At 35.1% G+C, this 11,490-nt stretch overlaps 3 protein-coding genes across 4 annotated transcripts; 2 read left to right on the top strand and 1 right to left on the bottom strand.

Annotated features, from left to right (window-relative positions):
* The first annotated feature begins 2,983 nt into the window (after positions 1-2,983).
* LOC18042701 (sphinganine C4-monooxygenase 1) lies at positions 2,984-6,565 on the top strand. Of its 2 annotated transcripts, none has more exons than XM_006434503.2 (3): positions 2,984-3,142; positions 3,727-4,059; positions 5,707-6,565. In XM_006434503.2, the coding sequence occupies exons 2-3, from the start codon at positions 3,829-3,831 to the stop codon at positions 6,247-6,249; spliced, it is 774 nt and encodes a 257-aa protein (XP_006434566.1). In that variant the 5' UTR covers positions 2,984-3,142; positions 3,727-3,828; the 3' UTR covers positions 6,250-6,565. The 2 variants fall into 2 exon arrangements, with proteins under 2 accessions (XP_006434566.1, XP_006434565.1); XM_006434502.2 differs by having other exon boundaries at positions 2,984-3,158.
* A 60-nt stretch (positions 6,566-6,625) lies between these two features.
* LOC18041234 (pentatricopeptide repeat-containing protein At1g34160) lies at positions 6,626-8,517 on the bottom strand. The gene has a single exon (XM_006434499.2). It carries the CDS (start codon positions 8,456-8,458, stop codon positions 6,710-6,712), a length of 1,749 nt encoding a protein of 582 aa, XP_006434562.1. The 5' UTR covers positions 8,459-8,517; the 3' UTR covers positions 6,626-6,709.
* A 624-nt stretch (positions 8,518-9,141) lies between these two features.
* On the top strand, positions 9,142-11,484 carry LOC18042700 (uncharacterized protein OsI_027940). The gene is made up of 6 exons (XM_006434497.2): positions 9,142-9,318; positions 10,248-10,434; positions 10,524-10,689; positions 10,778-10,815; positions 10,896-10,941; positions 11,049-11,484. Exons 1-6 carry the CDS (start codon positions 9,314-9,316, stop codon positions 11,159-11,161), a joined length of 555 nt encoding a protein of 184 aa, XP_006434560.1. The 5' UTR covers positions 9,142-9,313; the 3' UTR covers positions 11,162-11,484.
* Positions 11,485-11,490: the final 6 nt, after the last annotated feature.

Genomic DNA, 11,490 nt, shown 5'->3' with positions numbered 1-11,490 from the left:
CCCAATTTTATGATGCTTAAAAATCACCAGTGTAAGAATATATAAAAATTAACCTATTGTGATACACTTGTCCTACTTTTTGTTTTAATTTCAATTTTTTTAAATTACAATTTCCAAGTTATATTTTGTTTGACCAAAAATTGGAATTTATAATACATTATTGTAGGGTGTTTTATGAAGAATCGTAGGGACTATAACATAATTTGAATGAACTGTATCACGGTTAAGGTACAATTATAAAAGGCAGACTATGTATTTGATTACATCAATTAACAAATTAAGTACATATTTGATGTGTCTTATTTAATGACTATAAGTGTTTATTTAATCTTATAAATTCTTATCATAAATTTTGTTGTTGTTTGGTTGTTTTTCTAATAGAGCTTTTGTAACTTAAATAAGTTATTTTGTCTCCATTAGTAGAAACTCAAATTTTTGACTTTTGGAATAGAGGTTGAAAAGTTTTTTTTTAATAATATTTAAAATATTATCTACTTATTTAACAATCTTATTTTACTCTTTTTATAACATAACTTTGAAAAATCTGCCTATTAAAATAATTTTATAAATTTTTAATAAAAATTCTTATTGACAACCAAACAATTAAAATTTTTTTGGTAAAAGAGTTATTTATAAAAGCTCTATTTGAAAAATTGTACTAAATGGAGCCTAAATGAGATTTTATCTATCATAGGGATCTCTCTATAAAAAAAAAAAAAATTGATTTTTACTCTTAGTGCAAGTGAGATAAAAACTGAGGATTGGTGTGTGTGGGTTTAGAGTTCACGGAATTGTGCTTCTGCATGATAAACGGTTGTGATTAAGAATGAGTTTTACGGTTAAAGCATTTTTGGCGACTTAAAGAATTATGGTTTATTATGGAATAAATACAGAGAAGTATTTATAACAAAAATTTATTTAGAATATTTTGGACTTTCTAATTTTTTAGTTTAATGTATGTTCTGAAAATTGGTCGTAAACCTTTTAGTAGATTTAATTTGACGGAATCTAATGAGATTACTAACTTTTGACAAAATAGCTTCATGAATTTTAGAAATTTAATTGCGAGTTATGATGAACCATAAATTTGGTACTTCTCTAATGAAAATCTATAACCCATATATTTTTCATACAATCGATCATTCATCGTTAAAAAATTAACTAACTAGACATATTCCCTATAAAAAAAATGATTAGACTAAGCAACCACAAAAAAAAAATCATTATTATTTTATATTTTTGGCGACCTCAGTTTTTGGTGACATCATGCATGAAAGTTTTATCACTTATTTATGCTGTCTTCTTGTCTTGAGCAAGAAGTTTGCTGCCATAATGAGCGACATTTGTAATATTGAAGAAGATGTCAAACGTTTTTCAGTCGTTAGCATTAGGGGTGGGCAAAATCGAGTTCGGGTCAACCCGATCGGGTTTCGGGTTGTTCAAGTTAGACAAGGAACAATGGGTATAATTGAGTTCGGGTCGGTTCGGATCAATTAATTCGGGTTATGTTCGGGTTGGTTCGGGTTGAATTTAAAATGGGTAGAATTGAGTTCGGGTCAATTTGGGTTAGTTCGGGTCAATTCGGGTCAGTTTGGGTCAATTCGGGTCAATTCAGGTCGGTTGAAATAGGGTCAGTTCGGGTCAATTCGGGTCGGTTGAAATCAGGTCAATTCGGGTCAGTACGTTTTTTTTTTTTAAGAACCCGATCGGATATTCGGATCGGGTCGAGTTTGATCCGAACCGATCACAACTCGATCGGGTTTGTAAATTTCAAACCGATCGGGTTTCGATCCCGACCCGATCCGACCCTAACCCGAAATTTATCGGGTCGGGTCGGGTCGGATCGGGTAAAATGCCCACCCCTAGTTAGCATAATTATAAAAATGCAAGGTTTGCTTCAAATATAAGCTATCACGAACCAAGAAATATTGCAATGGACCCTTTTACTAACGCGGTATTGAATTCGGATCCATAAATTGATTCCGACAAACTATAGACCGGCCTAAATTGAGGCCCATTTTCTTTATACCGGACCTAGTGGAGCCCCATAAATTCTAGGACCAAGGCCGAGAGGGAGCACGACCCGCATGCTTTTTATGATATTTTAATTTTTTACGAAAGTTTTATAATAATTGTGATAAAAAATATATAATAAATCTTTTTAAAAGTAATAGACAATTTTTATTTGTTGTAAAATGTTTATTCAAAAATTGTTTTGAAATTTCTCAATTAGCGCATTTTCTAAAGAATTTTCGTTTGTATTCCTTATTTCTAAAACTTTCAGATTTCAAATTTAAATTTGGGTCATTTTTTTTCTCTCTCTCTCTCTCTCTCACTTTGAATATTACATTTACAAATCCATCCATATCTAAAATTAAAAATATTATATAACTTATTTCTAAAACTTTCAGATTTCAAATTTAAATTTGGGTCATTTTTTCTCTCTCTCTCTCTCTCTCACTTTGAATATTACATTTACAAATCCATCCATATCTAAAATTAAAAATCTTTATAGACCTCCGACATTATTATATTATGACTCTATTTAAGTATATAACTTTTTATTATGTCAGATATGCGGAAAATTTCTTTTAGTGAATCACATAAAAAATTAAACTCATGCTCATATATATGAGCAATGAGATGGTTTGCTATCTAGTTAATGCATGGCTCTCCGTCTCTTTCAAATAACTAAACAAAATTTAAGAATTATTTGGTCTTTCATACTTTTAGTCGAATAATTAAAATCAAAGACCTACTTGACATAAATGGAAAAAAATATGTCATGAGTTGATTAAATAAAAAATAAGTTAGGGAGGTAGATATTATTATGCAAGAAAGAGGGAAAAAAAAGCAGCGTCAGTCAATCATTATGCTGTCTGCCGTACAAACAGACATAGAAACGAAAGCCCAGGTTGGGCCTCACACGGCAAAGCCCTTCAAAATAAAAACAGAAAAAAAAAAAAAAAAACTTCTCATCCACTTATATTGCACCGCAAAATCTTTTTTGAAAAAAAAAAGAAAAGAAAATTCACAACTGTCACAAACGTTTCTTCCTGTTCCCCGATTGGTTGATTCAAAAATCAAGCGGCTCAAAAGCTGGATAGATCTGAATGTCACTCTCATTCTCTGCCATTTCAAGGTCATTTTGCGTATCTGTAAGTTAGTCAACGTTTTTTTTATAGTATTTCATTTTCAGATTTTTGAATATTAGGTTTTAATTTGATTATTTTTAAGTAACAAACTACAATGTTTTTTTTCCCTTTTTTTATCTTCAGTGCTTGATTTCTTAATTTTAGCTCACACATTGGGTTTTAATTTTTGAATTAATTTAAACTAAGTGACGTTTAGGATTTTAAATATCTTCTGTTGTTGATTTTATTTTTTTTTAGTCAATGCGTCGCTTTTTTTTTTCCGCTTGAGTTTGTTTTTATTTAGAAATTTGATGTATGATTTGGAGTTTTATAATTAAAATATTAGGTTTCACGTTTAATTATTTTAAACTACATTAGGTTTTAAATTTTAGGTTTTAGTTTTAATTAGTTTAAACTAAGTAACGCAGTATGACATTTGAAATTTCAAATCTATTTCATTGATTTTTTTTTGTTAGTCAATGCTTCGCGATTTTAATTCTTTCTTTTGAATTTAATTTATATTGCATGACTTCTTACTATTAGGTGTTAATTTGAATTAGTTTAAATCAATCTTTTTGGTTTTTATCATCAGGCTGAGGTGAACGCAAAGCATTCAGCGTTAGCTCTTAGACAATAGATGAAGGTTGAAATTTGAGCTGGATTGATTATTTTTTGCGTGTAAATTGGATCAACGATGGTGTTCTGGGAAGGATATGTGAGTGATGAAGCAATGGGGACATTTGCTCCAATAGTAGTGTATTGGTTATATGCAGGGTTTTATCAAATGTTACCACCTTTGGATAATTACAGGTTACATACTAAAAAGGAGGAAGATGAGAAGAACTCAGTGCCACTTTCTGCTGTGGTCAAGGGTGTTTTGCTTCAACAGCTCGTTCAGGCAACAGTCGCACAGTTACTTTTCATGGTTAGTTGTTAACGTTATTTTTAGAATGACTTTTATGTTAGCCATGTTTTCCGGTTTTTGTTGTTTCCGATGATGTTGTGGTTCTTTTACATGGATGCTAGCCAACATGAGATTATTGAGATTCTTTCTGTAATAAGGATGAGGATAAGAATTTAGTGCGGAGCTAAGTTTGGCGGAGCTGTTAGGCAAGAGAAATAAAAAAAAATTAAAGTAATTCTGATCATTGATTCAATGCTCAGCAAAAACTTAGCTTAGCATTGAATCTTACCTTGTAATAAATGTAAAAATGTTTGACATGGGTATTGCTGTACATGATGAAATAAGGTTTGAATGAATGATTATCTTGCTCAGGGTGAGAGGCTTAAAGTTTTTCATGTGAATACTTTGCAAGTCAAATAGCATTGAACTTGAGTGGAAATTTGAGTAGCTTGAATGTGCTCAGCTTGTTGCATCTTTTTTGATATAACTGGATAAGCTGAAGCCTGATACAAGTTCAATAAACGTTTCAAATTTATTGATTTTTAATTTTTTTCTAGAGCTAATCTACAGGCTAATCATAGCAATAGTGGAAAAATTTCCATTTTAAATTGTTGCTAGATAATATGAGAAAGTTATCTCCTCTTTGAACTTGATAAACTTTTCTAAGTGAGCATTTAACAAAGTGAAGCATGAGTTGGAACTCAAGTATGTCAATTGTTTTCCTTCTTCACCAGGATTCTATATGAATTTGGGATTGTGTCATTTAGAGTCTATTATCCTATCCAACAACGCTGATGGCAAAAGACAAATATAATAGTGACTTTGATAGATTTGATAAATGTTTTAACCTGTCCCTTTTTATGTAATTGTCAACTGCAGCAATTTTGATTTTAGTGGATCATAATTACTAATGTAGACGATACACAGAGGTCATTTTGCTTTATGGTTGAAACATGATAGTTCTTTAAGAAGTTTTCTCCCTTTTTCCTCTTTTGGTTTGAGATATAGACTTTGAGTAACTGAGTATTTACATGACAAGTGTCATGTGGCAAGTTGCATTTGAAGGTCAGCCTACCCCTCTTCATTGTCAGTTAAGTTCTTTTAGTGGTTGTCTTGTTTGAACAAGGTAGCTTAGCTTGAGTATATTCTTTCAGATTGCTTCTTTTTGTTTGGTTATGGTCCTTGGGCCCAGAAGGACCATCCGTTTTCAGGAAATGTGCTTCCTTTGCTAAGCACTATGAGTTGATATACTCTTCATGTGTAAGAAGTTTGCATTTGTCTGAGACTTTATCTAAATCTAGGCTTAATTAACTTCGAATAATGCTAGATTTAGATTTGTGATGTGGGAGTGGCAACACACTTCCCTGTGGAAAATCTAATTGATGGTAAATTATTATAATATTTTAGTAAAGTCAGAAAAATGCGCAGGAGTAATTTCATGACAAATGATATGCAATTTAAGTTGGTGCATTTGTTTATTGGAATTATTTTGCATATCTTATCTGTTAATTCCAGCTAATATTTGAAGGTTTACCGGCGAATAATGTTGTGCATTGGTAATGGTCTATGCGACTCATATGAGGACATTAGAGACCTGTAAATTGTGTGCATTCATAGATACTTTCTCCAACAAGTAGTCACTAATCTATCTTGCAACTGTTTCAACAGTTGACCTCAAAGGCAGATGCATCCGGCATCACAACCCAGGCATCGATTCCTGTGCAGATTCTGCAGATTATCATCGCGATGTTTGTCATGGATACATGGCAGTACTTTGTGCACCGATATATGCATCAGAACAAATTCTTGTATCGTCATATCCACTCTCAGCACCATAGGCTGGTTGTTCCTTATGCAATCGGCGCCCTTTACAATCACCCACTTGAGGGACTTTTGCTCGACACTTTGGGTGGAGCCCTCTCTTTTCTTGTCTCGGGAATGACTGCACGAACAGCCGTGATATTTTTCTGCTTTGCTGTGATTAAAACTGTTGATGATCACTCCGGGCTTTGGTTGCCTGGCAATATCTTCCACTTGTTCTTCCAGAACAACACCGCTTATCACGATGTCCACCATCAACTTCAGGGCTTGAAGTACAACTATTCTCAGCCATTCTTCTCAATATGGGATAGACTTCTTGGAACTCACATGCCTTACCATCTAGTAAAGCTACCTGAAGGAGGTTTTGAGGCTCGGCTAAAGAAAGACTAGATGCTATTAAGACAATTTGACTGTCTCATTTTAGGCTCACTTTGTACGAGAAGATTTTTTGGTCAAGGTTGTGCCATTCTTGGGAAGTTGAACTAGAGTTGTTTGTTTGGGGCTTTAAACTCTAGGGTTCTAGCAGGAGGTTATCTTGTTGCTTGGCATTGTTCTTTAAGTGGTTGCGGTAATTTTGCAGACCAACCATATTACTTATAATTGTTCTGTTTTGGTTATCTATCTGCTGTGTAAAATATCTCCTTATTTCATGTAACATTCAGATCTTCAGGCTTGTTGATATTGATGTACTGGATGACTTTTTAGACTTGTGTTGCTCAACAAGGCTGGAATTTATTTGCAGAATGAGGATAATTAAAATGCTTTAATTTCCGCTATTCAGGTTGCAATTTCTGGATTGCCTTAGTAGCTTTCGAAACCATCATCTCTTATGCATGAAAGAAACCAATTGTCACCAATAATCTTTGCAAGAACAAGCACCATCTTTGAATCTATGAAACCGAACTCGATCCCTAACGATAATTTCCCGATTATAGACCTTTGATATAAGCTTAATCACATCATGACAATCTCTGCATATCCTAAGGTTCTTAAACACTTGAATTGAGGTTGCCTCACTTATACTGATCAAACCAAAAGCCACAGCTAACTTCTCGCTGTGATAACATAATGCATTCTCCTTCTCCTCTTCCCCTATATCGTGCAATACACAACTAGTCCCTGCCGCATATCCATACTCTTTAATCTTGAACATAATCTCATCCAATTTCTCATAAATTTCCCTCCATTTTACATGGCTCTTGTCGCTGGTGAAAAACTTGTGGATAACACCACCAACTTCAATGTAGCTGAAGCCAGGCACCTTTTTCACGTCCCTATTCTTCATGGCTTTCCTCACCCTCCCCACATCATCCCATCTCTCATATGCTGCATAAAGATTTGATAACAGCACAAAATCACCACAATTGTTAGAACCCATCTCTACTAGCTTTCTTGAAGCGATTTCTGCCATTTCCACATCGCCGTAAAGTTGGCAAGCGCCAAGCAATGTCTGCCAAAGTACCATATCAGTCCCCATTGATACGGATTTTACGATGTCACAAGCCTCTTGCAGCCTCCCAGCTCGGCCCAACAAATCAACCACACTCCCATAGTGCTTCATATTAGGTTTCACTCCACAATTCGCCATTGAATTAAACAACCTCACACCATCATCAACTAAACCTGCATGGTTACATGCACATAATGCGGCCAAGTACGAGACATCATCCGGCTTCACCCCAGCACGACCCATTTGCTCAAAAAGCTCAAGGGCTCTAGGCCCATCTCCATGCACTGCAAACGCCATTACCATAGTATTCCACGTAACAAGACTCTTCCTACACTTGATATTATCAAACACTTCAAACGCCTTATCCAGAAGCCCGCACTTAGCATACATATCAATTACTGCATTGCACACTACCACATTCATATCAAGCCTCTCTTCTCTTATATATTCATGAATCTTGTCTCCTTCTTTCCAAGCACCCAAATGACCACACGCCGCCAAAGCTCCCAGAACCGTAACCTCATTAGGCTTAAAAACACCCTCCATTTTCATCCTCTTAAACAAATCAACTGCTTCACTCGCCAAATTCCCCTGAGCCAACCCAGCAATCAACGCATTCCACGACGCAATGTCTCTCACACCCATTTCATCAAACACCTTCTTAGCACTTACAATCTCGCCAACTTTCGCATAGACATCCAACAAAGTAGTACCCAACAACGCATCAGCCAAGAACCCATGACGCAAAACGTGCGAATGAATCTGTAAAGTCTCAAACAAAGCCAGGACACGCGCGCATGCTTTGAGAGCAAACGAGCACGTGAGCGCGTCGGACCTGTGGGACCCGCGTAACATTTGGCGGTACCATAGGACGGCGTTCGTGGGTTTCGAAGAGTGGGCGAGGCCTCGGAGGATAGCGTTAAAGTCGTTGGTGGAAGGCGCGTTGATTTGGCGGAACAAAGCGTGTGCGTAAGCGAGCTCGTTGAGAGGAGAAAGCGCGTAAAATTCGATGATTTTGGATCGAACGGGGCACAATTTGGATTGGAATTGGCCGGTGGTAGTAAGGTGAGCTTGTAGTTGCTTTATGTGAATGTGAGAGACTGGGACATTACTACTGCATTTTTGTAACAGTGCGTTGAGATTGGCCATTCCATTGCCGACTGAAGCTGGCCTACCAACTACTCTTTTAACTGTATTTAACCGTTAAAGGTGAGATTTATGTCATTGCTTTTGAAAAAAAAATAAAAAATTCTTTTGACCAAAATTTGAGTTCAAAAAATCAAAATAGGTTACTTTTCACTTGGGCCCCTCACTCACTAAATAATAATAAAGTTTCTTTGATTCTCTTGTCAATCATCAATTCACCCATAAGTGGGGGTTGAAGGGTAAACTAGTTATCTTTACACGAAAATACTAATAATAATAATAGTAATAGTATTAAAGAAAAGGAAAATGTAAACTAGTTAATGTCAAATTTATTAAGGGTAAATTAGCCAATACGTAAATGCATCACAACAATTCCGATAAAAGAAAAAAATGCCTATCATATTTAATATCAAATTATAAATAAGTTAAATCAAATAAATTTTTGGTTTAATTATAGATAATTCAATGAAATTACAGAATAAGTAATGACTTTACATATTGATCCACATGATTAAGAGAAAAAGTGATTGTCATTATCTCAATTAATACAAGCAAATAAATAGAATAAATACTTAGCAGTATTTATGTTTCAATTAAACTGTAATTATTTTATAAAATAGAAAGCATATCGATATCTCATCGCATCGGCACCTAGAAGAAAAAGGAAGGATCTAGACTGACAAAAATCATCATTTATTAATTTCTTTTTTAACTATATTTTATCCCTTTACAGATTGCCTATAAATATCAGACTTCAGAAATCGTAGTTAACCAGCATTAACCTCACGTACTTTCTTTGCTTCGCCTCTTTTTCAACTCTTCGTAGGTTAAAAGCGCATAATTGTTTTTATCGACAAGATGAGGTATTGTTTTAAGTTTATTCTTCGGTTTCGTATTGAAATCTGTTTGGTTTCTGAGAAAATGAAGGGAAAAAAAAAAGATAGTATTTTTCGATCGAACTCCGCTGTAGCAGTTTTTTCTTTTTTTCTTCCAATTTGTTTTAATGCTTCTGTTTGGTTGAGTAAAGGAAAAGTTTGGAATTTCGGATCTTTTTTTTTTCCCTTGTTTTGTTTCTCAGGGCGTTAGTTTGATTTGTGGATTCTAGGACTTGTTGTTTGATAATTTTAAATGATGGCATCTTTCTGTTTTGCTTTAATAGGCTTATATTGTAATTTTTTGTAATTTTAAGTTGTGTTTAGCTACATTAGCTTTGGGCATTTATATCAATGGTTAGTTCATTTGATGCTGTATGAATGAATGGTTTGCTTACTTTGATCAGTCCCTGGTGCTTTGGTATTTGATATCTTGCATCACATCAAATGAAGTATTTTTGTTTCCTAAGTAGAGTAGTATCAATATTCTGGTTGATTGTTCAAATTTCAAGTATGATTGTAGAATTTTCTGTGCCTTGGGTTGGAGTGTGACAATTTTCGAGAGCAAACCTGGGGCATGGGGATTTAGATGAATTTCCAATGCAGTATATTTCATGGATTTGAAGTTCTTTTCTATGGCATAGTAAAATCGGTTTCTGCGTTGATGCATGAATTTTGACATTTATTAAGGAAATTTCAAATACCTTTGTAGTACATGCTTTTTGTTTCTGCTGTATCTAACGTTATTGGCCATATGAAAACTGAAAACTATGTTGGCAGACTTAGCTCATTTGGTCAAATTATAACTGAACCAGTGCTACACTGCTCTGTAGGTTTAGGGAGAATATTGCTAAGTCTTGTCCGATCCATCATTGTTCCTTTTTAGTCTCTAATTTTCCTTTTGAATATTCAACTTTCAGCCGGCATCCTACTGTGAAATGGGCCCAGAGGACTGACAGGGTCTACATAACCATTGACCTGCCTGATGCTCAAGATGTGAAGCTTAAATTGGAGCCTGAAGGAAAATTTTTCTTCTCTGCTACCAGTGGACCAGATAAGATACCCTATGAAGTTGACATTGATTTGTACGACAAGGTTGATGTCAATGTAGGTGCCCAACTATAATTGCATGTATATTGGCTGGTACTTGATATTTGATTTATCAAATCTTGAGTACATGATTATGGTGCTTGCAGGAGAGCAAAGCTAGTGTTGGCTTGAGAAATATCCATTACCTTGTGAAAAAGGCAGAAAACAAATGGTGGAGCAGGCTGCTAAAGCAGGCGGGAAAACCTCCTGTATTTCTGAAAGTTGATTGGGATAAGTGGATTGATGAGGATGAGGAAGGGAAGGATGATAAACGTGAGTTTAATAATCTACCTAAACAGTCATCTAGTTCCATTAGGACCTTTTTGTTCTATGACTAATTTATTCGGTCTTTTGGTTGCAGCTCCAGCTGATATGGACTTCGGGGATCTTGACTTCTCTGTAAGTGCTAATGTTACCTCATAATTATTATCAAGTTATAAGTTTCTGATTGCTCATTATGTTTGTTTGCATGGGTCTAGAAAATGAACATGGGAGGTCTTGATGCTGAAGCTGCCGGCGGTGATGGTGAGTTTAGTTGTTAATGCAGTTAGATGATTCCGGCACGCATTTATTGTCTATCGGACCATATTTGGACTTTTAAGAACTAAACTTCCTGTTCAATGTTCTTGCAGAAAATGATGAGAGTGACACAGAAGAGGAGAATGAGGTGGGAACAACACCAGCAGGGAACAGGGAAGCACCACCACCATCTACTTCCAGTGAGCCTGATACCAAGACAGCTTGAAGCTTTCACTTGGATATGTTTTGAACTCTTAAGGTAGCAACACTTAAGTGTTGGACAACAAACAACAATGTTATAATGCTTGCCTGTGGTTATACTTTTTATTTGGGAAGCCCTTGGTTTTACTGCTCCGTTCTTGTTTGTATTGGATTTGAATACTATCACACTAGATAGATAAAATCATACGATGTTTTCCGTCATCTGCATGTTTATGTATCTTTGACACTTTCACTGGTGCTGAAACTTTTGATGTGATGCACAGTGAAAAGAAACCCTGAGATTTTGTGTAGTTAACATTTACGAGTGGATTCAAAATCAGCAAATTATCTAAC

The sequence above is a fragment of the Citrus clementina genome, unplaced genomic scaffold, assembly GCF_000493195.1.
Source record: "Citrus clementina cultivar Clemenules unplaced genomic scaffold, Citrus_clementina_v1.0 scaffold_5, whole genome shotgun sequence".
NCBI classification, from domain to species: domain Eukaryota; kingdom Viridiplantae; phylum Streptophyta; class Magnoliopsida; order Sapindales; family Rutaceae; genus Citrus; species Citrus x clementina.
This window is presented reverse-complemented; position numbering and strand designations above follow the sequence as displayed.